The sequence below is a fragment of the Lampris incognitus genome, chromosome 5 (assembly GCF_029633865.1).
Source record: "Lampris incognitus isolate fLamInc1 chromosome 5, fLamInc1.hap2, whole genome shotgun sequence".
In the NCBI taxonomy this organism is placed as follows: domain Eukaryota; kingdom Metazoa; phylum Chordata; class Actinopteri; order Lampriformes; family Lampridae; genus Lampris; species Lampris incognitus.
This window is the reverse complement of record NC_079215.1, coordinates 59,841,450-59,867,189: the sequence shown is the minus strand read 5'-3', so window position 1 is coordinate 59,867,189 and position 25,740 is coordinate 59,841,450. Positions and strand designations below refer to the sequence as shown.

The following is a 25,740-nucleotide window of genomic DNA, read 5'->3' as shown; positions in this document are numbered from 1 at the left end:
CCACCGCGGTTACTAAGCACAGGGTAGAACATTTCATTCCCACTGTGGGACCGCCAGTTTTTGTGCGCGGCGCCTCAGCACGGCAAAATTGGTTACAGCTAAGGAGGAGTTCGCCATCATGGAGCGTCTGGGTATAGTGAGGTGTTCCAACAGCCCGTGGGCCTCGCCGCTTCACATGGTGCCCAAGGCGGCTGGGTCGTGGCGGCATTGCGACGACTTTCGCCACCTGAACAACATCACTGCCAATGACCACTATCCCATCCTACACATATAGGACTTTTCCATACGCCTGGCAGGTACCACTATTTTCTCTAAGGTGGACCTGGTGCGCGGCTATCATCAGGTTCCCGTGCGCGCAGAGGACGTGCCCAAGACCGCAGTGATCACCCCATTTGGGCTTTTTGAGTTCGTGCGCATGCCTTTTGGCTTGAAGGGGGCAGCGCAAACCTTTCAGAGGCTGATGGACTCGGTGTTGCGTGACCTTGCTTTCGTGTTCGTTTATCTCGACAACATATTAGTGGCCAGTCTGTCAGCTGAAGAGCACCTGGCGCACCTGAAACAGATTTTACGTCGTCTGGACGAACACGGCCTGATAGTCAACCCGGCCACGTGTCAGTTTGGACTGCCGGTGATTGACTTCTTGGGTCACCACATTTTGCCGCAAGGCACGGTCCCATTGCCTTCTAAGGTGCAAGCAGTGGCGGAATTTCTCCGCCCAGTCTCTGTTAAGGCATTGCAGGAGTTCTTGGGAATGGTGAATTTCTATAACCGTTTCCTCCCTCACGCTGCCCACCTCCTTCAGCCACTTTACGAAGCCCTGCGGCTTAAGAAGGCTAACGACCCTGTCGTCTGGACTCCCGAACAGGTCCAGGCCTTTGACGGAGCTAAGTGCGCCCTGTCTAACGCTGCCCTCCTAGCCCATCCCACACCCACGGCGTCCATAACTTTAACAACCGACGCGTCTGACATAGCCGTGGGGGCTGTGGTTGAACAGCGTGTGGTGAATGCGTGGCAGCCACTCGCATTTTTCAGCCACAAACTGCGAGATAGCGAGCGCAAGTACAGCATTTTTGACCAGGAGTTGCTGGCACTGCACCTTGCAACCCGTCATTTCCGCTTCCTGTTGGAGGGTCGCTGATTCACGGCTTATGTGGATCATAAACCGCTGACTTTTGCCATGTCCAAGGTGACTGAGCCGTGGTCTGCTCGTCAGCAGCGCCACCTAGCGGCCATCTCCGAGTTCACAACGGACATTCAGCATGTGGCTGGGAAGTCCAACCCTGTTGCTGATTGTCTATCGCGTGTGCTTGTGTGTCCTCTGCACCCGGACGTCCTTGCCCTTAGGTCAACGCGTACCAGTCTCAAGCTAGAGGATTCTGTGATGCAGGAAGGCGGTCCTGCCCTCCTCTGCGATGTCTCCACCGGCCGTCCCGCTCCGTTGTTCCAGTGGCCTGGCGCCGTCGAGTTTTCGAATCGATTCACTCCCTATCGCACCCTGGAGTTCGGGCGTCGGTGAAGTTGGTCAGTTCCAAGTTCGTCTGGCCTAGCCTCCGCAAGGACGTCAAGGGGTGGGCGGCTGCATGTATGGCGTGCCAGCGCGCTAAGGTCCACCAGCACACTAAGTCGCCCCTCGAACCGTTTCCAATCCCGGCCAGACGTTTCGACCACGTGCATGTGGACCTGGTGGGCCCTCTACCTTCTTCACAGGGTTTTACGCACCTGCTCACAATGGTGGATCGGACCACCAGGTGGCCAGAGGCTGTCCCTCTGTCCTCCACAACATCCGTGGACGTTGCACGCGCGTTTCTTTCCTCCTGGGTCGCCCGTTTTGGCACTCCGTCAGATATCACCTCAGACAGGGGCCCCCACTTCGTGTCAGAACTTTGGTCGGCACTTGCGCGATCCTTGGGTGTGCAGGTACACCACACTACCGCGTACCACCTGCAGGCAAACGGCTTGTGTGAACGTTTTCACCGGTTGCTCAAGGCAGCGCTGCGTGCTGCGCTCTCAGATGGTAAGTGGGTGGATCGTTTACCTTGGGTATGCTCGGGTTGCGTTCGGCTCCTAACGAGGATCTTGACGCTTCACCCGCTGAGCTGGTGCTCGGTCAGCCGCTCCGCGTCCCTGGGGGATTTTTGCCTGGTAGTTCTGTTCCTCGACCCCGTCCAGCCGTTTATCCTTTTTTGTCCGACAGCACTCGGGTTCCAGGCCCCTTTCACCACTGTTTTCCGCGGTCGTTCGTGCCTGCGGAGCTCATGTCGGCTCGTTTTGTTTTTGTACGGCATGATGCTCACCGCTCGCCCCTCCAACCCCCATACGATGGCCCATTTCGGGTTCTTGAGACGGGTCCTAAGGGTTTTGTGCTGGATATGGGTGGGCGTAGGGAGCGTGTCACACTTGATAGGCTTAAACCGGCACACAGGGTGGCAGGCGAAGTTGTGTTTCCAGCCCAGGTTCCCCGTCGGGGTCGCCCTCCTTCCAGGACCCCGGCAGTGTCTTCACGGGTTCAGCATTCTGCTTCTCAGCCGGCTTTGGACTGTGTTTCACCTACTGTTTCTGCTGAGGGACGGCGCAACCGTTATGGCAGGCTGCTTAAGCCTCCAGTGAGACACTGATTTTCTTGCCAGGAGTCCCTTCTGGGTGTTCGGGGGGGGGGGGGGCTGTGTGGCGGACATTGGGGGCTGTGCCTCTCACCCAGCAGGGCTGTTGGCTGGGGGCGTGGTTTACGTTCCCGGGCTCGCTGGTGCAGGGTTGTTCCTGCTGCAGTTTGGTTTTTGGAGTTGAGGAATAAACATCAAACTCGCCTTCGTCTCCTGTGTTTTTCCTCATCCTGCCACAACTTTATATTGTGCTTTGAATACACAAAGTTTTCTTGACTCTGAATGAAGTTTTGGCATTTTATTATACTCCCTTATGACTAATATGAGTAATAATAGTGGGTGGGATGATTTTTTTTTTAAGTTCAGTTAGGCCAAGACAAAATGGGGGAATTTATTTAATGTGTTACTGACAAAATATGCAGACTTAACACGGACCCAAGATCAGTCCACAAGTGGCCATTCGAGAAGATTTGAAGATGCATTGTAATGCCAGGCGTGAACAGCAAGCCATCTCACCCTAGATCCAGACACAACCTAGATCCAGACACAACCTAGATCCAGACACAACGTAGATCCAGACACAACCTAGATATGTTTCTGATGCAACACAGCAGGTCTGAACAAGCCCTCTGCCAGCGTAACTTTGCTGCAGTTTAGGATATAAGACAAGTTTAAACCTGTGTTGTCTGGAACAAAACCACATGGTTTCCTGAACCCAGTTACTGTGTCTTCTGAACCTGCAGTTTCATGTGTGCCTAAGGTTTAGGATAAACCAAATTAGTGTCTCCTAGAAATTACATAACTGCTACTAGAGGTCACTTTTTTTTAGGTTCAAAGCTGTACAAGAAAATTGCCACGTAATGATCATGAGAAAAATGGCACGCTGTTTTAGTTGACCGCCATTCCCAAAATTCTGGTTCAATTTTGCTTAAACATAAAAAAATAATGAAAAAAAAATTGTGGACCATGGCTTTTGACGATGAATTCTTGTACAGTTTCATTTGTGTATCACTAACAAATTTAACGTAAGCAATTTCAATTAAAATAGCATATACATGCCATACACATTAGATAAACACTACTCTATAAACAAATAAAATATATCACTTCCTGTGGGCCAATAAAGATTTCACAGAGAGTAACAAATTTGTTTTTTTGTTCTTTTTAATTGGGGGGGTATTTTTGACACTAATGGTAATTAAAAGGTAATATTTTACCATAAAAACATTCCCTCATGTAGCATAATGTTAAAACTGCTGCACACATGGTTTAACTGGTTTAAGGGGAAACGACTATTGGTCATAACATTTAACATTTCAAAACGTTGACCTCTTTCACCATGTGTGGTGTTATGTAACAAAAACAGACACATCCTCTATTGGTCAAAGAATGGGTGTGCCATGTACACACACACACACACACACACACACACACACACACACACACACACACACACACACACACACACACAAAGATTGGTAATGATTGCTTGATGGAAAGCATTACCCCCTGAGTCACCAGGGTGAGGTGCGGCAACATGATTGAAGATGCTGCTTGTGGGTGAGGGAGACTGGACCATCCCAATCAATTGCCAAATGATGGAGGATTACACAGGTAAACTGGATTTTGCTGGCTCTCGGTGAGGAGGTTCGCAGGCCAATGGAGAGAAATGCGAAGTGGCTCCCCAACACATCAGGATGTGGCTGCCATTATCTCTTGCCCCACCCATAGATCTTTGAAATCTTCCTGTATCAATGTCACTAGGCCTACTGCATTTGTTTTAGACTGGGGAAGGACGTAAATAGCGTGGCAAAAGCCAAGTTACAACCAAAATTTGTGAGATTTCAATTTGCACAGGATTAATATTATTAGAGGACCTCCATCTTCACAAATTTATAGAAGGTAATTCATGCTGGAATTTCTACTTGACAAATTAATGAAAAGAGCAGAGGACCAAGACAGCTTCACTGAGTCTCAACAAAAGTTAATAATAATAATGGATTACATTTATATAGCACTTTAAGCACTTCAAAGTGAAAGGGGGAAACTCCCCTCAACCACCACCAATGTGTAGCACCACCTGGGTGATGCACGGCAGCCATTTTGCACCAGAACGCTCACCACACATCAGCTTGAGGTGGAGAGGGAGGAATCATTGAGCCAATTACAAGGGGGATGATTAGGTGGCCAGATGGAGAGAGCCAGGTTGGGAATTCATGCCAGGACCCGGGGACCCCCCAACTCTTTCCAATAAGTGCCATGGGATCTTTAATGACCACAGTGAGTCAGGACCTCGGTTTTAACTCAAATTTCTTTGATATCTCCCATAGTGACATAAAACGTTCTCCTTAATATGTATGAACCAAATCGATTTTAATCCTTCCCAGCATGCCAACCCAGTTCTCAAAGGTGCTCCATAAGAATATTGTGATCAATTACAATGTTACAATTTCATTTAGTAGATAATTTTATCCAAAGCAACATACATCTGAGAGTTAATACAACACAAGCAAGGATCTAGTCAGGCGGTGACAATGCAAGTAAGTGCCAAAAAACTAGGTTCAAGTCCGATAGGACATCAACATGCAGTGCACAAAGGCAATGCATAGGATGCATAGAAGCGATTTTTAAAATTTAATATTAATACCATCAGGTGTGGAGGTTCGAGAAAGAGCTAGGTCTTTAGCTTCTTCTTAATGATGGAGAAGGACTCAACAGATCGAATGGCATTTGGTAACTTATTCCACCACCAGGGAACTACAGAAGTGAAGAGTCTGGCTAGTGACTTAGGGCCCCATTGTGGCGGAAGTGTCCGGCGCCTTTCATTGGCAAAGTGTACTGAGCGGGACTGAGTGTAGACCTGAATGAGGGAGTTCAGGTTGGCAGGAGCCATTTTAGCTGCTGTTTCGTAAGCAAGCATCAAGGTTTTGAATTTAATGCAGATAGCAACTGAGAGCCAGCGGAGGGACATGAACAGTGGAGTGACATGTGCTGTTTTGGGTTGATTGAAGACCAGATGCACCGCCACATTCTGGATCATTTACAGTGGTTGGAAAGTGCATGCAGGGAGACCTGCCAGTATGGAGTTGCTGTAGTCAATGTGTGATATAACAAGAGCCTGTACCAGAAGTTGTGCTGCATGCTCAGACAGGTAGGGTCTAATTTTCCGGATGTTATTGTACAGGGCAAATCGGCAGGACCGAGCAATCGAGGCCATGTGAACCTTAAAGGTTAGTTGGTCATCAATCATGACAAACAGGTTTCAGGCAGACTTTGTGGGCATGAGTTGGGTTGATCCGAGCTAGATATTGATCTGTTGTTGTAAATATGGACTAGCTGGGATGACAAGGAGTTCAGTTTTAGGTATGTTAAGCTCAAGCTGGCATTCTTTCATCCATGCAGAGATATCAGCAAGGCATGACAATATGCACACTGAGACTGTGAGGTCATCTGGCGGGAATGAGAGGAAGCGCTGGGTATCGTCAGCATAGCAATGGTATGAGAAACTATGTGAGCGGATCAATTGTATCAAAATTGTATCAAAAGCAGCAGTTATATCTATCTAATAGAAGTAGAATGTGGACCTTGTTGGCATCAGTGCTAATCATGAGATCACTGACAACTGTCTCAGGGCTGTGATTTGAGATGGCCAAATATATTCAAAAAAATTATATTTGAAAAGTCATCAGTTCTTATTTTATCAATTCATAATTTCACACTGAACATCTAAACAAAATGTTTCTGAAGAAATAAACTCTTCATACCTGCCTATTCAGTTTGTGTTGGAATATGAAGTATTAACTGAAAGAAGCCCCTATCAGAATTTTGCTGCCTCTGCAGTTGCTGGGAAGAAAATGCTGTGCTTTCAACTCTCTGCTTGGTGGTCAAGCTATAATTTTATGGAGTGGAACAATAGTAATTCAACATGAAAGCAATTTCAAATAACAATAAAATGGACCTATCGTCCCTCTAAATGGGTAGACTTTGTTATTGCTAACTTTATGACAAGTTCTGCCCACTGTGGGGGGACACAAATCACAAGCTAGTAAAAAAAAAAGGCAATGAACTAGCTAGCTAGCTAGTCTGTTGGTTCACGACGGAAACTGCTATTACCACTAGTGAGGTGGAGGACATCATTGTAAAGTTATTATCCATGCCAGTTTCAACATTAACCTTTATGAATAGGTGAAGTTAATCAGCAAAGGAAGACCTACATAAAGGGTACGTTATTTAAAATCTAATAGGCAGCCATGCCAACTGATTTTACTTTGGCCACTGCTGCCACTGTTTTGTATATGTTATGGTTTATTTGGGAAAACAGTCATTATGCAGAATTACTGGTCAATCTGTAAATGTATCAACTCAGCGATCATTAGGCACATACCATAACATACATGATGAGCCAAAACATTATGACCACCGGCATAGTATGCTGTTGGTCCTCCATGTGCCACCAAAACAGCACCAACACACAAAGGCATGAACTCTACAAGACCCCCTGAAGGTGTCCTGTGGAATCTGGCACCAAAACATTAGCAACAGATGCTTTAAGTCCTGTAAGTTGTGAGGTGGAGCTGCCATGGATGGGACTTGTTGGTCCAGCACATCCCACAGATGCTCGATCGGATTGCATTCTGGACAATTTTGAGGCCAGGGCAACACCTTCAACACTTCATCATGCTCCTCAAACTATTCCCGAACAAACGTGTGCAGTATGGCAGGGTGCAATATCCTGCTGAAAGAGACCACTGCCATCAGGGAATACCATTGTCATGAAGGGGTTACCTGGTCTGCAACAGTATTTAGGTAGGTGGCGCATGTAAAATTAACATCCACATGAATGGCTGGACCCAGGGTTTCCCAACAGAACATTGCCCAGAGCATCATACTCCCTCCACCGGCTTGTTTTTTTCCCCACAGTGCATCCTGGTGCCATTACTTCCACAGGTAAACAGCACACATGTATAGATGGCCATCCATGTGACCTAAAAGAAAACGGGACTCATCGGATCAGGCCACTTTCTTCCACTGTTCCACTGTTCCGGTGTTTGCATGCCCATTGTAGGCACTTTCAACGGTGGACTGGGTCATAAGGGGAACACTCTGAGCAGCTACGCAGCCTCCTGCGCAGTAAGCTGCGATGCATTGTGTTGTAGAACATTCTTCCCGTAACAATCATGGAGCCTTGGGAGAACATACAAACTCCCCCGGTGCCAACACCACCCATGTGGGAATCGAACCCAGGCTCTTCTTGCTGTGAGGAAGCAGTACAAGCACTGCACACACTGTGCCAATGTGCCGCAAAGCTACAGTATGTTATATTCCTCGTGACGTGAAAAACTTTCCATTTCAATTGGTATGTTGATCTCAAAATTCTTTATAAAATACTTTTTAAAAAAAAAAAAAAATGTAGAATTTTTTTTTTTTAATAAAACATCTTATCTTAGTTGGAGAGTACTGCTAGTGTCACGTGTGCTGCTGCTTCTCCCTCTCGTAGCCCCCCTTCCCATCCACCCCTGTATGTCTGTGTTATGTTTATCTGGTGACCTGTTTCACCCTGTTTATTGTAAAGCGACTTTGAATGTTAGAAAAGTGCTATATAAGATTGATTTGTTGTTATTATTATTATTATTATCAAAATCCAATCATTACTGAAATGAGTTGTCTCAAAATCATGTGAAATTATCCCACTAAACTGGGATTTTTTTAGTGGGGGGGGGGTCGTCTCCTTTAAAACCTAACATTTGTCTTCTCAGTACAAGATGTTGGTTAGATGTTGATAAAAATCACTCCCAATAGTGACGTTGATTACAGCATGACAATAATCCCAACAGATAATTCACTTTCTGTGAAGGACCAGGTGTGGTGATGATCCCTCTAACTGAGTCTTACCAGGTTTGATGAGGAAGCCTCGGCAAATGACAGCCCTCTGGGGATTATGAGGATGTGGTCTTGCTCTTTACTGACACGGCCCTAAAGAGAAAGACATATAAACACTCATCAATGGGAATATTTTCTACTGGAATGGCCAGTAACATTATCTTCTACCTTTATCTAGACTTTATCGAAACAAAACTGTCTCTGTGGTTGTCTGATAAGAACATTAAAATAAATAAAAAAGAGTGATAGTCTGTGGAGATCAGCTTTTGTGCACTTCTAAGCACCAACTAGTCATGGAAATCCAGGCAGCAGTCATCAAATTCAGTACAATCTACTTCAGCAAGCGTTTCTCAACACATTTAATTTCTTGCTCTTTTATATTTAAAGGATGGGTGCTGGTGACTTACTGTGATGTAGCAGTTGGCAAAGTGGGCCCAGCTGAAAAGGTCCACCAGTCTATACAGGCTGGCCAGTTTACAGCGCATCTGCTTCTCGCCTTTCACTATAGAAGTGGACTCTACTCCATATATGTCATTGATGGGCGTAACCATCCCAAGGCCTGATAAGAGAAAAAGGTCAGAGACAGAGGCCACGTTGGGTGAGGAAAGAAATATTTGTCTTTATGCATGCTCAATAAGCCGGGTAAGGAAATTGCAAATCACACATCATAACACCATCTCTTATGTTGTTATGTCTCTCTTCACGTGCGTTCCTGTTGATGAAGCAGTGGAGGTAGTCCGTATGAACTTACATGATGACCTCGCCCTTAGCAATAGGGCCATCCTTAACATTGACCAAGTGTGTCTGCTCCTGAAGCTGTGGCTACAGTCCACATACTTGCAGAGGCATGGGTGTGCTATGGGTTCCCTAGTTTCCCCTATAGTGGCCAAGTAGTATATTCAGAAGTGGAAAAGAGGGCAGTGATGCCCTATCCAGGGACACCACCTAGCCATTGGTTCAGATTTGTGGACGACACCTGTGTTAAAATTAAATTTCAGGACGTACCGCATTTCACCAACCACATTAACTCTGTGGACAACCACATCAAGTTCACCATGGAGGATGTGAAAAATGACAGGTTAGCCTTCTTAGACTGTGAGATTGCAGTTGGTGATGGGGGACATTTGATTTTTGATGTTTACCATAAACCAACACATACTGATCAGTGCTTAAGGTCTGACTCTCATCATCCACTGGAGCACAAACTAGGAGTCATTAGGGCACTGTACCACCAAGCTGACAACGTCCCCAGCGACACAGCGGCCGGGGAAGAGGAGAAATCCCACATTAAACAGGCCCCGGGTAAGTGTGGTTATCCTAACTGGGCATTTGTCAAAGCCAAGAAGACACCCAAACAGTGCACCAGCCGATCAAAGAGAGAAGAAGGACAACAGCTGTCTAAGCCTAAACCAGTGGTGATTCTGTATGTGGTAGGAGTGTCAGAAGAGTCGAGATGCGTATTTTACAAACCCTGCATCTCAGTTGCTTTCAAACCCCAAAATATGCTGCGCCAGAAATTAGTCGATCCTAAGAATCGGGTCCCCCGGCACAAACAGAGCAATATAGTGTATGCTGTTAAGTGCCAGGAGGATTGCTGTGACTTGTACATCAGGGAAACCAAACAGACGTTGGCCAGTTGGATGGCACAATACAGGAGAGCTAACACGTCAGGCCAGGACTCCACCCATCTACAGGCCAGTGGCCACTCTTTCAAGGATGAGTATCCTTGATAGGGTCCAATGCTGGTTTTAACTGGGTGCCGTCTATGTGGAGAGGGAACAACCATCCCTGAACGGGGGGGGGGGGGGGGCAAAAAGTACATCTGTCACCATCTTACAATGCTGTGATTGCAACCATTCCCAAATCCTCTGTGAATAGTACAAATAGCCACTGTAACTCTAGTTAATGGTCACAGTAATATGCATATGAAACAGATCATTATTTTCAGTCGTTATGCCATTAGGGTGACCAGATCCCAACAAACCAAATGTGGGACAAAGAGTATGTCTGTGTGGGACAATGTGGGACATGTTACTAATGCTGAGAGGTAGTTTAAAAATTATTTAAAAACGTGAACACTGCTTTCAATTCTTCTGTATGTTTTGAGGATGCTGAAAAGTGACTGAATACTTTGTTCACTATGGACTCAATGTCAATGTCCAACATGTCTCCGGTATGTTTTACACAGTTGTACACTATGTGGGCCACATAGTTTGTCTTTATGATGCCACTGTTGTCTGCTTTTAGCTTCTGGAAAACAGAATTGCTTTTGCTGTAATTTACACTTAAATCATGTCCAGTCACAGGTCATTGTTTTTAACTTGTTTGTAATGTGGTGGTGTATGTTAGCAGATGGCTCATCGCTACCCTCATAAAAGTCAAGGATCTTGCTTTTCAAACCCAACTCTGGTGGCCAATATCTAACTGACAGTGGGAAACGTTTTGTAGTGCCATGATTAGATGCATCTGAAGCCATTGAAAAAAATTGTGTGTGCATTTTTGTCACTTTGCAGTTGAACCATTGGTGTGTTTAATTCTCTCAAACAAGTCTCCACAGAGGCAGGTGCAAGCACATCTGTAACTACGGATGCGGCTTTTGTATGGTATGACTACATGGCATTTTTTTTTTGCAATGTTCGAGTCTGGAAAAATGACTGGTGCTAGCTTCATACCACAGTCTGCTGACCTGTATGAGTGGGAGTGCTGTACAGTGTGGTAAACACTGTTATTTCAGCTGCTGTTACCTTATCTGTCGGCCAATCATCTTTGGGTTTCAGTAGGAATGAGCCCATAGATCGGCACGTCTCTTTTTGAGCCACATGTTTCTTTTGAGACTCACATGTCCCATGTCGCTTGACGTCGTATTCCCCTCCGTGTGAAACTGAAAAATAACTCTGGCAAATTTTGCAAACGACTCTCTGGGTCTCCGCTTGCACCGGCTTCAACCAGTCGTAAGTTGTTTCCCAGGATTTGTTGTAGCTGCATTTCCTTTTCTTGGTGTTGCTGTCCATCATATTCTGCCTAAATCAGCAGTGATTTTGTGGTGACTTGCAATTTTCCCCGTTGGGCGTAGTCTGGTAGCAAAGATGGTGACAGGTTAATCTGCACTTGACCCATGTGTGCCCAGCTTTCAAAGTCATTGGATAAAAGCCAGATTTTAGAAAAGCATCTGTCCTGCAGTGGTTTGACTTTTGAAAACTAGAGCCAGTCAAAATGCGGGACATCGTCTCAATATGTGGGATGCGGGACAAGGGATAAAAATGCTCTGCAGTCCTGCATAAAGTGGGACACCCGGTCACCCTAGTCACTGTATTGTTTATAAGGGTGAGGATACCTGCAGTCAGTTGAGACTGAAGAGGCCACTCCACATGAGTGATGAAACGTTTCTCTCAACAAATGTTATGTCCAGATGAACTGATTTACCTTTCTGTGAAAGAAATATTCAATTTTTTTTTTTTGCCTGGCAACCAAAACAGTGAAGTTCCACCCATCCACTATTTATAGCCACTTCAACCAGTGAAAGGTGACGGGTGACTGGCGTCTATCCCATCAGACATTGGGCAGAAGGCAGGCAGACACCCTGGACAGGCCACTACTCCCACAAACAGTCACTCAAACACCTCTCAGACCTATGAGCATTTTAAAGACTCCAGTTTAGCCAACATGCATGTCTGTGGACTGTGGGAGGAGACATGGAGGAGACCCAGGTAAACACAGGGACAAGATGCCAACTCCACACAGATGGGAACTGAACCCTAGACCTTCATGTTGTGAGGCGGCACCTACTGAGGCTGAGGCTCAGTAGGTTCACGGTAGGTTCACTTGGGCTGTATACACTGCGTCACATCTACTCAGCTACAGTGCATCCGGAAAGTATTCAAACCCCTTCACTTTCCCCACATTTTGTTATGTTACAGCCTTATCCCAAATGGATTAAATTCCTTTTTTTCTCATCAATCTACACACAATACCCCATAATGACAAAGTGAAAAAGGTTTTGTAGAAATTTTTGCAAATTTGTTGAAAATAAAAAAACTGAAATATTGCATCTACCTAAGTATTCACACCCTTTGCTATGACACTCAAAATTGAGCCCAGGTTCATCCTGTTTCCACCGATCATCCTTGAGATGTTTCTACATCTTGATTGGAGTCCACATGTAGTAAATTCAATTGATTGGATATGATTTAGAAAGGCACACACCTGTCTATATAAGGTCCCAATGTTGACAGTGCATGTCAGAGCAGAAACCAAGCCATGAAGTCAAAGGAATTGTCTGTGGACCTCCGAGACAGGATTGTATGGAGGCACAGATCTGGGGAAGGGTACAAAAAAATGTCTACAGCTTTGAAGGTCCCGAAGAGCACAGTGGTCTCCATCATTCGTAAATGGAAGAAGTTTGGATCCAGCAGGACTCTTCTTAGAGCTGTCCGCCCAGCCAAACTGCACAATCAGGGGAGAAGGGCCTTGGTCAGGGAGGTGACCAAAAACCCGATGGTCACTCTGACAGAGCTCCAGCGTTCCTCTGTGGAGATGGGAGAACCTTCCAGAAGGACAACCATCTCTGCAGCACTCCACCAATCAGGCCTTTATGGTAGAGCGGCCAGACGGAAGCCTCTGCTCAGTAAAAGGCACATGACAGCCCGCTTGGAGTTTGCCAGAAAGCACCTAAAGGACTCTCAGACCATGAGAAACAAGATTCTCTGGTCTGGTGAAACCAAGATTGAACTCTTTGGCCTGAATGCCAAACGTCACGTCTGGAGGAAACCAGGCATCTCTCATCACCTTGCTAATACCATCCCTACAGTGACGCACGGCGGTGGCAGCATCATGCTGTGGGGATGTTTTTCAGCGGCAGGGACTGGGAGACTAGTCAGGATCAAGGGAAAGATGAATGGAGCAAAGTACAGAGAGATCCTTGATGAAAACCTGCTCCAGAGCGCTCAGGACCTCAGACTAGGGCGAAGGTTTACCTTTCAACACAACAACGACCCTAAGCACATAGCCAAGACAACGAAGGAGCGGCTTTGGGACAAGTCTGTGAATGTCCTTGAGTGGCCCAGCCAGAGCCCAGACTTGAACCCCATTGAACATCTCTGGAAAGACCTGAAAATAGCTGTGCAGCGACGCTCCCCATCTAACCTTACAGAGCTCGAGAGGATCTGCAGAGAAGAATGGGAGAAATACCCCAAATATAGGTGTGCCAAGCTTGTAGCTTCATACCCAAGAAGACTTGAGGCTGTAATCGCTGCCAAGGGTACCTCAACCAAGTACTGAGTAAAGGGTGTGAATACTTATGTACATGCAATATTTCAGTTTTTTATTTTTAAAGAATTTGCAAAAATTTCTGCAAAATCTTTTTCGCTTTGACATTATAGGGTATTGTATGTAGATTGATGAGAAAAAAAGGGATTTAATCCATTTTGGAATAAGGCTGTAACATAACAAAATGTGGGGAAAGTGAAGGGGTGTGAATACTTTCTGGATGCACTGTATATTCACACAATTTGCTGCCTGGACAAATAAAAAACTGAGTTGGTGGCATCACAGTCATTGAAAGGAGGAATGTTTTTTTCCCCACACAGATGTTCCTCAAGTGTCAGACTGTCAGCCTGCTTCCTCACAGTTAGGCTTGGCCTGTCCAAATAACAACATGCAAGTAGATTGTTTTTTATTCCCTTATCAATCAGGAGTTGTTTGTCTAGTCTATAAGAGTGCTCTCTGATGGTAAATTGTCACTGGAGGGTTAGTAGTTTGGAGCTGTTTACTTCAAGAAATTATCAGGCCTCTAGCCTGAGTCTGAGTAGTAATAGCTAAAGATGGTTAATTTAATTGTTCTGATGGAAACATCCAGAGTGTTGGTCAACTGGGAGAGAAATACACTGTACATAAGAACAAGAGCTTTATTTTAAAATGAGATATATGTTAGTTGAAAAAAATATATACTATATATATCTCATTTTGAAATAAAATGGAAGTACAAGAAATTATTCAGAGGAAGAGGTTAGCAAAGAAGAAGTGGGATAGTCAGAGAGATGAAGAAAGTAGACAGGCGTACAAAGGAGATACAGCATAAAGTAAAGAGAGAGGTGGGAAGGGCAAAGGAAAAGGTGTATGGTGAGTTGTATGAGAGGTTAGACACTAAGGAAGGAGAAAAGGACTTGTACCAATGTGCTAGAAGAGTGAGCGAGCTTGGAAGGATGTGCAGCAGGTTAGGGTGATGAAGGATAGAGAGGGAAATGTGCTGACAAGTGATGAGAGCGTGTTGAGAAGGTGGAAGGAGCACTTTGAGGGGCTGATGAATGAAAAATGAGAGAGAGAGAGAGAGAGAGAGAGAGAGAGAGAGAGAGAGAGAGAGAGAGAGAGAGAGAGAGAGAGAGAGAGAGAGAGAGAGCGAGAGAGAGAGAGAGAATGTTGGATGATGTGGGGATAGAGAATCGGGAAGTGTGATGGATTACCAAGGAGGAAATGAGGGCAGCTATGAAGAGGATGAAGGGTGGAAAGGCAGTTGGTCCAGACGACATACCTGTGGAGGCATGGAGATGTTTAGGAGAGATGGCAGTGGGGTTTTTAACTAGATTGTTTAACACAATCTGGGGAAGTAAGAGGATGCCTGGGGAGCGGAGAAGAAGCATACTGGTACCAAATTTCAAGAACAAAGGCGATGTGCAGAACTGTAGCAACTACATAGGTATAAAGTTGATCAGCCACAGCATGAAGATTTGGGAAAGAGTAATAGAAGCTAGGTTAAGAGGAGAGGTGACTATTAGAGAACAGCTGGGAGTTGGGAACAGTTGGGAGTGATGAAGACGGACAGGATTAGGAACGAGTATATTAGAGGTACAGCTCAAGTTGGACGGTTTGGAGACAAAGCAAGAGAGGCAAGATTGAGATGGCTTGGACATGTGTGGACGAGAGATGCTGGATATATTGGGAGAAGGATGCTGAATATGGAGCTGCCAGGGAAGAGGAAAAGAGTAAGACCAAAGAGGAGGTTTATGGATGTGGTGAGGGAGGACATGCAGATGGCTGGTGTGACAGAGGAAGATGCAGAGGACAGGAAGAGATGGAAACAAGACTGTGGCGACCCCTAACAGGAGAAGCTGAAAGTAGTAGTAGTAGTACTAGTAGTAGTAGTCGTAGTAGTAGAGATTATCTGAACAAAAAAAAGACACTTTCAAGATCATAGTACAAAACAGGGAAACTGTATGGTTCTATTCAAAGGCATTTAATGCCATTTAACCTCCATGAATAACACCGGGAATGGAACCTGAAACCCTGACAGTTTTAAAGCAATATTCTACTGACCGAAACAAACGGCATCACAATCTAATACATTTTACCCAATAATTATAATCCGATGTCTTTGGCACGACAGCAAACAAAGGCTAAAGGTTAAAAAATTCTACACTCAGTCTAAATTCACATGCAAAGCACACTTACTAAACATTATTTATTTATTCCATTATTTTATCATTCATGTTGAATGGCTGTATTGTGTTTGATGTGAAAACTTGAACATTCGTTCAGCATTCCCAAACTCCGACTAGAACCAGACGTCAGACATGGAATGCTGGACTGAACTCAAAACTCCTTGGCTTTTCCGGAGCTATGAGTCAGTTTTTATGAACGTGTCTGTCTGGTTGCACGTGTGCTGCATGGATGCACACACATCATACGTGTGTATGCTTGTCTATGCTTTTTCAGAGTGTAAGCACAGCATGTGTATTTGTGAAGGTTTTTGTGTGTGTATCCTGAAAGCATGGGTGTCATGTTTACACCTCTGTTTTATCAAATTATTATCATTATATTTTATTATCCTTTAATCCTTTAAATAGGATGGGTTAAACGCAGAGGACACATTTCCCCATGGGGATTAATAAAATACATCTTGATTCATCTTTTTGAATTCTTGCTTATTCTTTTAATATTCTTCTTATCAACAAGTTCATCTTGCTCTGTATCTCTTTTAATGAAATTTATTCCTTCATATAAAGCAATTTGTCTTTGTGTATGAAATGTGCTCTATGAATAAACTTGCCTTGCCTATGTATGTATGTATGTATGTATGTACAGTTTAGGTTAAAATTATTAGCCCCCTTTATGAAATCAATCAAAACCCTTAACTTTTCCATGGAAATGACCATAACCAAAAGTGTTTATAGTTTAATTGCTTTCAAAAGAACAAAGACAAAATCTCCACTAAGCGTGATTAAGATATTTTACTGATGCACTGAATTGAAACAAGAAAAAACAAAAATGACAAGGCCAAAATTATTAGCCCTCTGACAATTAACAGTCAATAGTGTAACCTTGCTGACTCACAACTGACAACAACTTCTTATGATAGTTCCTAACTAGGTTGGCACATGTCTCTTGGGGGAGCTTATTCTTCCATGGCAAATTGTTCCAGCTCATCCAAATTGTGTGGTTTTCGAGCATGGATATTAACCTTGAGCGCCCCCCACAGATTCTCAATAGGATTGAGATCTGGGCTCTGAGAGGGCTACTCCAGGACCTTGGTTTTGGTGTCCTTCAAAAGTTTTGGACCAACTTGGATGTATGCTTCAGGTCATTGTCTTGCTGGGAGACCCAGCAGCGACCTAAAGCTAGACTGGCAGCAGATTTCTTTATATTATCCTTCAAAATGTCAACATAATCTTCTTTCTTCATGATCCCATGTACCCGAACAAGGTTCTCTATGCCTGAAGCAGCAAAATAGCCCCACAGCATTATGCTCCCACCACCATGTTTAACTGGGGCAACTGTGTTTTTAGGGTTGAAGGCCTCTCCCTTCCTTCGCCAAACAAAAGCAACATCCATGTGCCCAAACAGTTCAAGTTTAGTCTCATCAGACCAAAGGACAGACTTCCAAAACTCATGCTCATGTTTTAAATGTTCACGGGCAAACTTCAGTCTGGCTTTGATGTGTTGCTGTGTGAGCAATGGAGTTTTTCTTTGACGACGACCTCGAAGCCCACCACCATGAAGAGCCCTCACAACAGTCTTCCTTGAAACATCAAGTCCAGAAGAGGCCAGTTCAGCAACAGTCATCTTGGCAGAGATTCGGGGATTGTTGTTGACATCTCTGACTATTTTCCTCTCCAAAGTTTTTGAAATCTTGCCCTTTTGACCACACCCTGGTTTGTTTCTAACAGAATTTGCCTCCTTGTACTTTGCAATGATGCAACGTACAGCTGTTCTAGACACCGTGAAATGCTTGGAAATGGCAGTATAGCCTTCCCCCTTAAGATGAGCCTCCACTATCTTCTTTCTGAGTTCCAGACTGATTTCTTTACTTTTTGGCATGATGAAATTACTTCTTACCAAGAATTTAAGAGTAGTCCCTCTCAATCAAGTGTTCAAGTGCCACTAGCCCTGTTCATTGGAGTCTCTTAAGTAAAGTTCAATGCTGATTGATTGCTCATGGGTGTTTTGAAAGCAAAAAATCACATGGGGGCTAATAATTTTGACCACCTCAATTTTCACTACATTTGGTAAAAAGCAAACCTGAAGATTTATTTTATATTCCAAAACTTACCAAATAGGGGTCTTAACATTGATGAATGTTTTACTATGTAAAGTTTTAACAATGATGCAAACATTGGGCAGAATTTTAGGGAAATGTTCCATAGTTCCTTGGGGGTTAGTAATTTTGACCTTAACTGTATGTATGTATGTGTGTGTGTGTGTGTGTGTGTGTGTGTGTGTGTGTGTGTGTGTGTGTGTGTGTGTGTGTGTGTGTGTGTGTATGTATGTACTGTGTGTGTGTGTGTGTGTGTGTGTGTGTGTGTGTGTGTATGTATGTGTGTGTGTATATACGTATGTATGAGCACATTTCTGGTACAGAATCCCTCCTCCTACACTGCTGACACAACCTTTGTTTTCACAGCACATTCACCCTGGTAAGGAGTGGTAAACTCCATCAGAGGGGGAACAACGTGAGCGGTGGAACCGCCAGAAGCACTCACTGAAGGGGGAAGCGCTGAAACCGGCCACGGAGCTGGCCATGAAGAAGTCGGCGATTTGTCTGAGAGCTAGCAGGCCAGTGGGGTTGTTCCCTTTCTTCATCTGCTCCTGGATCAGGCCCTCCAGCTCATCTTTAAAAGCCTGTTAGAGAGGGAAGGAGAAGAATATGAAGAGACAGACAGAGACACAGAAAAAAACTTCCACTGCTCTGTCAGTCCAGCATTTAACATTAAAGATACTGCTCTGTCAGTCCAGCATGTAATACTGAAGAGGTTGGTCCTGCACTCACAACACACTGAGATAAACTACATGAGACTTCCAAGGAAAATGACACAGTGGATTTGAGATCTGGCTCATAATTTGCCACCTTCAAATCCCTGTCTTGTACTGGGGCACCTGGTAGAGTGCATACCATAAGCCTGAGACCTTATTGCAGCGGCCTGAGTTTGACTCCGGCCCCGGGCCCTTCGCTGCATGTCATCATTCTCTTTCGATCCCGTCTCTCTCTCTACTATCGCTAGCATATAAAGGCAGAAAGGCAAACAAAATAATCTTCAAAAAATCCTAACCAGGTAAATTTTTTCCACTCAAATATACTTTCATCACTTCTGAATATTTATTCTTCAACAATGTGTTTTATGTTCATTTCACGTAGCCATTTCCTTGGCATTATGAGTAAGGAGACGCTGGAGGGCACAACCCCATTTAAATCCTGTCAGACTGTGTTGAGAGTGTGATTTCATTTACAAGGTCACTGCCCAACTAGACAGACAGACAGCTAGACAGACAGACAGTGAGACAGACAAACAGAGATTTAGTTCTCTCATGTAATGCAGGAAATTCATGGAGAGAGGATAGCAAGGAGAATTTGGAAAATAGGATGTGACAGTTTCCAGGCAACGGCTGTAAAGCACAGCATGGCATTCATGTCTTTATTTCATTTTAGTGTCTATTTAAGACACAGCACACTCCCACAGGGCCCTTTTATTGAACAACCCCCCCCCCCCCACACACACACACACACACACAGCCTGTCCCACAGGATGCACTGGTCCATTCATAGTGCGCGGATGGAGTCAGGGCCATTGATTCTGTGTGCACACAGGGATGTTTTGTGCAAAATGGGGCATCTCATTGCATCCCAACACTGGAATACATACACTTGGTTAAAGTTGCTTTTGTGGCCAGCCTGGCCAGAGCTGAGACTCCTGTGGTGGTGCGGATGTGTAACAGTGGTGGGTCAGTTTTTGTTTCTGTTTTAAAGACTGTTGTGGTGTCACAGTGACAGTGCTGAAGCGGGGGAGCAGGAGCACAGTTGGTAGTCCATTGAGAGAGATCCTGAGTGTCTGGCTAAACTAAAAAGCCTTTAGTTTTGGGTCTGTGCTGGAGCATTCTCTCTGGCCTGATACTGTCAGGGACAACAGTGCTGAAAATGATACGGGTCATATGGATATACACATGGCAAGTTCAAGTCCACTTTAAAGCTCAAGTCAAGCGGCTTAGAATATGGTAAACCTTACTTAACACTGATGCAGTGACGGCAATTTATCTACTTTTTCTAAATTTCAGTAAAAAGCTAAATTTCAGTAAGAGTTCATTAAAATGAATATGTTTTATTTACCCAGTTTTCAGGGAAGTGCCAAAAAACCTGTTCGAGCAATTAGGCCATTTCCCTGCTTCTGGGTTTCCTAATCCGGAACCAGTCATTGCTGTGTAAACTGACTTCCAGTGAGCACATCCCATATGGCGACAGCAAAGTCCAAGTGTCACTACCGTGTGCCTCATTGTAAAACGAAGAAACAACGCCAAGCTTACTTAAGTTTTCATGGCTTCCCCAGTGACATAATTGAAAGGAAGAAGTGGGTTCAAGCAATTCGTCGAGATGAAGGTCAGGACTGTACAATACTCCGCAGGAGCACATTTGTTCATAGCCAGCACTTCAGTGAAGTAGACTACACTCCAGCTACCGGCAGCAAGTGGCTGAAAATTGGGACAGTCTTGTCCCGTTTTCAGTGGAATAATCAGTGTTACAACGGGAGTCCGTTTATGGTAGAGCAAAACTCGCTTAGGTCATGACCTTTGTCCCAACCTTTCGTTGAAAGAATGCTGGTGTGAGGACATCTCCCCTGGGATAACAATTGGACCTGATCATGACTACGTTGTTGCTCCTGCTCCAGGTATGTTGATGTGCGAGTGAATCATGAAGTAAGCAATTTTGCATCGGTCTGGCTCTTAATATTTTATTTGTTATTGGTAGTTGTTGTTATGTGCACCAAATATTGTAAACATTTGTAAATATGCTGTGAGTGTGTGAACTTTTATGTGACACCTGGGCTTATATCAAAGATTTGATTTGATAAGTTACCGGTAATAAATATATCTCGTCTGATCTGGCTTTATTCTCTCTTTTTGGTACCACAAAATCTCATACAGGTGCACTGGATGCTGCATCTGTATGGACACAGCAATTGGAAGCGGAAGTTCAGAAACTGAAAACAGAGCTGACACGACTGAAATTGGGCCATTAGCATTTTCATAGATTTTGTGTCTCCGATGAAGATATGCGCTTCTATGTGGGATTTCCTTCAGTAGAGGTTTTTCATGCCTTCTGGGAGGCTGTTCAACCATCAGCATCCACGCTGGTGTACAGGTCAAAGGCGCAGAAATAGGAACAAATATTTGCATCTGCCTCTACAGTAAACCCAGCCACTGAGGACGTACAAGCCAGTGCATTCTTAATGCTGGTCCCAAGCCCGGATAAATGGGGAGGGTTGCGTCAGAAAGGGCATCTGGCATAAAACCTTTGAGAAATCAAATATGCAGACCATAAATCAGATTTCAATACTGGATCGGTCAAGCCTGGGTTACCAATGACTGCCACCATTATTGTTGGCCAGCAGGGTGCTGGTGGAAACTATGCTACCATTGGGCGAAGGAGAGGAGGAAGGCATCTCCAGAGGCAGTGGGAGAAGAGGAAGGGTAGGAGTATGGAGATGAGAGTCAGAACTTTGAATGTTTGCACTATGACTGGTAAAGGCAGAGAGCTGGCTAATATGATAGAGAGAAGGAAGGTGGATATACTGTGTGTGCAAACGAGCAGGTGGAAGGGGAGTAAGGCCAAGAGAACTGGAGGTGATAGAGCGTTTATTTACAAATGCTCCCCGCAAATTACTTTGGTTTCTTCACCACCAAATCCTGAATAGGCTTTGCACAGACACCCTGAGAATGACACGACCAAGCAGCCATGATTGTAGTAATGTCTTGCTTTAATGTCTTGATGCATGCTCAATAATCCAAGAAAGGATATCCTAGAAAGTTGAATTAGTTCATCAGGACACACCATTTATAGGGAGAAACGTTTCACCACTCAATGACTTCTTAAGTCTCCACTGACTGCAGGTATCCCCACACTTATAAATAGCAGTTGCAAAATGACCAAACCAACGATCGGATTCATATGCAAATTGCCGTGACCATTACCTAGAGTTACAATGGCCATGTGTACTATTCACAGAGGATTGGGGAATAGCTGCAATCACAGCATTGTAAGATGCTGACAGATATTAGCCTCCCCCTCCTGGTTCAGGGAGGGTCATCCTCACTCCACACAAATGGCCTCTTTGATTCCCTGTTCAAACCAGCATTGATTCCTATAAAGGACATGTACATCCTCATCCTTGAACAAGTGGCCAGTGGCCTGTAGATGGGTGTAGACTGCAGAGCCCTGGCCCGATGTGTTAGCTCTTCTGTGTTGTGCCATCCTCATGGCCGGCATCTGTTTAGTTTCACCAATGTACAAGTCACAGCAATCCTCCTGGCACTTAACACTACAAACTATATTGCTCCATTTGTAATGATGAACTCAATCCTTGGGATGGACGAATTTCTGGCACAGCGCGTTTCGGGGTTTGAAAGCAACTGAGTTGTTCGGAAAATGTGTTTGGAAAATACGCGTTTCAACTGTTCCAACAATCCCCCACATACAGAATCACCACTGGTTTACATTTTGGTGCACTGTTTGGGCGTCTTCCTGGCTTTGACAAATGCCCAGTTAGGATAACCACACTAAACCAGGGCCTGTTTAATGTAGGATTTCTCCCCTTCCCCGGCCGCTGTGTCAGTGGGGACGTCGCCAGCTCGCTGGTACAGTGTCCTGATGACTCCTAGTTTGTGCTCCAGTGGATGATGAGAGTCAAACCTTAAGTACTGATCAGTATGTGTTGGTTTACGGTAAACATCATCTATCAAATGTCCCCATCACCAATTGCAATTTCACAGTCTAAGAAGGCTAACCTGTCATTTTTCACATCCTCCCTGGTGACCCTGATGTGGTTGTCCACAGAGTTAATGTGGTCGGTGAAACGCGGTATGCCCTGAGGTTTGATATTCCCCACAGGTTTCGTCCACAAATCTGAATCAATGGCTAAGTGGTGTCCCTGGATAGGACATCAGAGCCTCTTTTCCACTTCCTCCATATACAAGTTGGCCACTACAGGTGAGACTGGGGGGGAACCCATAGCGCCCCCATGCCTCTGCCTATGATATGGTCCAACTGTGTGCACCTTCCTCCACTCTTATATGTCACCCTGTGTTCCTCCTCTTCTTGAAATATGTATTCACCACAGCCATTTCCATCCTTTCACAAAATCCACCACCACAGCAAAACCTCGCTTGCCGTGTTCACTGTTGCATGGTGCTAGTAAGGACAGATTAATTACAAGTACCTGAAGTGATTTAAAAAAAAAAATCAACTGCTAACTTGCTTAAAACACATCATATTCAGATGGGCTGTGATAGATTCCAGCAGCAGCTAGCACGCGGTAGCATCATTATCTATTTTTCTCAATAGTATAGCCACATCCAAAAATTCAGCCAACTGACATCCAACTGACTTTTCACATAATGAAGATACTCATTTGAGCCCCAGTTTTTGATAGGGTGAAGACTCAGGGAGCATTTTGCTTATGAGGCCCAAATAAAAAAATAATATATCAATGCCCCCAGTGTATAATTCTTACCCCAAATTGCCATTTAACAGTATGGACAGCGGAAGAAAAAGCCTTTTCACCAGACCTGATCTTTAAAAAAAAACAATAAAGTGCTGTTATAAACTGACTGCTAGCATGCGAGCGAAGCACATTGGAATGTCCCGTTGGACTGAAATAATATAGTAATGGGTCAAAATAATAACAGTTATAATAATTCAAAAAATGATGGTGTTGAAACTAGAATCATCTGGGCTCCCTAAATATATGATGAAAAATGTGGCAGACTGCTGGGATAGGGTCCAGCATCCCCGCGACCCTGACAGCAGGATAAGCGGTTCAGATAATGGATGGATGGATGTGGCAGACCGTTGACAAGGTCTGTCCATGTGTTTCGTTTCATTTTGCAATGAAACACATAGACAGACAGACAGAGAAATTTGAACACAAACATAAAAATATACAAAAACACGCTGGGTTCAGCAGGCACTAAAGAGCATTTAATCTATTTTTTGAATTCCCAAAAAGATTACGACAGCAGGGATTTGATTCGCATCTTCTAAACAGATTAATCCTGGGCTCTGCAGTGGACCGGATCATTAATATTTCAGCAGCAGACCCGTATCTGCAGTGGGACAAAAATAACATCAAGTGTCCATTTTAGCTGCCACTGCAAGTCTGTCCACATGGACCAGGCAATGCCAAGCCTGCTGTTAAACAGAAGCGAGATGAAGTTAACTGATGAGTAATTAAACCATCACAGCACTTCCACACAACCTCATGTGATCCACACACAAAGCCACCTGCAGAGTCACCTGCAACGTAGCACTGTGGAAACACTGAGGGCAGTCTGACGGGACACGGAGGCGGGGCAGGCTACGCTAACTGCTAGCCTATGCATACCAGTAGTTCTGATAGTCATCCTGGCTGGCGTTCGTTCTCCTGGACAGTGGAGTTTTTGGATGGTGTTGCACTGGGTGGACTGTGTTGCTGGCTGTTTTTTTGTTTGTCTGTTTGTTTTTTTAATTATTTTTTGTTCTCTCTGTTTTTGAAAGTTTTTGGTGATGTTGTTTTGGGAGGCTTTTGGATATGTTTTTTTATGTTGCACTGCTGTGGCTGTGGGTTGGGGGAAATGGAATTTCATTTCTTTTGTGTACGTGGTACATAATACAAAATGACAAATAAATTGTTCCTGATTCCTGATTAGATACAGATACAGATGGGTGACAAATTATAAGAAAAACCAACATAAAGTCTCTCGGTAATGTATTGGGCCACCACGAGCTGCCAGAGCAGTTTCAATGCTCCTTGTCATAGACTGACCAAGTCTCTGAACTCTACTGGAGGGATGGAACACCATTCCTCCAAAAGTTATTCCCTCATTTGGTGTTTTGATGATGGTGGTGGAGACTGATGTCTAACACATCAGTCCAAAATCTCCCACAGGTGTTCAATTGGGTTGAGATCTGGTGACCATGAAGGTCATAGCATATGATTTACATAATTTCCATACTCAAACAATTCAGTGACCCCTCATGACCTGTGGAGGGGGCACTGTCATACTGGAGGAGACCACTCCTATCAGGAGAGAAGGGTTTCATCATAGGATAAAGCTGATCACACAGAATGACTGTGAATTGATTTGTCATGACCCTTCCCTCTCAGGGGACATGGGCCCAAACCATGCCAGGAAAATGTTCTATACAGCACAGCAGAGACCCCGGAAGCCCACAAAATTATGTTGTTGGTGTTTTTGCTGTTGTAGAGAGTTTTGGACAATTTTCCTTTTTCATAACATCAATGTGACGCTCGACAGTAAAGCTCTTAGTCATAGAGGCCATTGTACCGAGGGCAGCAAAATTCTGGCCAGATAGAACAGACCCATCTGTTGATGCTGAGAGTCTAACCTGAGGCTTTCGGGTCTGAGGTCTGGTTCCCTACATCCTTGCTGTCCCGCCACCCTAAAGTATCACAGGATGGCATAAAATATCTGAACATGTTCAGATGCAAAGCACCTTATCGACCTGGCTTGTGAATCACTCACATTAAGCAGGCTAAAGCTTTCCTGCAATGGCAGGCTGACCACACAGCAACATGGGTGTTGTGTAAAGGACCCTAAAGATGGGACACGGTTACTACACTGCTGTGCTCTATACCCCATTATTACCTCTGGCTTGCCCCGCGCCAGAACAGACGGTTACTGTACTGAACAAAGTGCAGCCAGCATACAGAGCTTGACACCCATGTACCCAAAGTTCAGACTAGTCTGTCTTTTGACGAAATCCCCACAGGTCCAATAGAAATGA

General features: G+C 44.6%; 1 protein-coding gene across 1 annotated transcript in view; it reads right to left on the bottom strand.

Moving 5' to 3' along the window:
• add3a (adducin 3 (gamma) a) overlaps positions 1 to 25,740 on the bottom strand; it is a 124,952-nt gene that overhangs the window by 54,777 nt on the left and 44,435 nt on the right. Inside the window, exons 3-5 of the mRNA XM_056279827.1 lie at positions 18,452 to 18,590; positions 8,888 to 9,039; positions 8,493 to 8,573 (exon numbers count right to left, since the gene is read on the bottom strand). Coding sequence (XP_056135802.1) covers positions 8,493 to 8,573; positions 8,888 to 9,039; positions 18,452 to 18,590 — 372 coding nt within the window. The remainder of the gene's footprint in view (positions 1 to 8,492; positions 8,574 to 8,887; positions 9,040 to 18,451; positions 18,591 to 25,740) is intronic.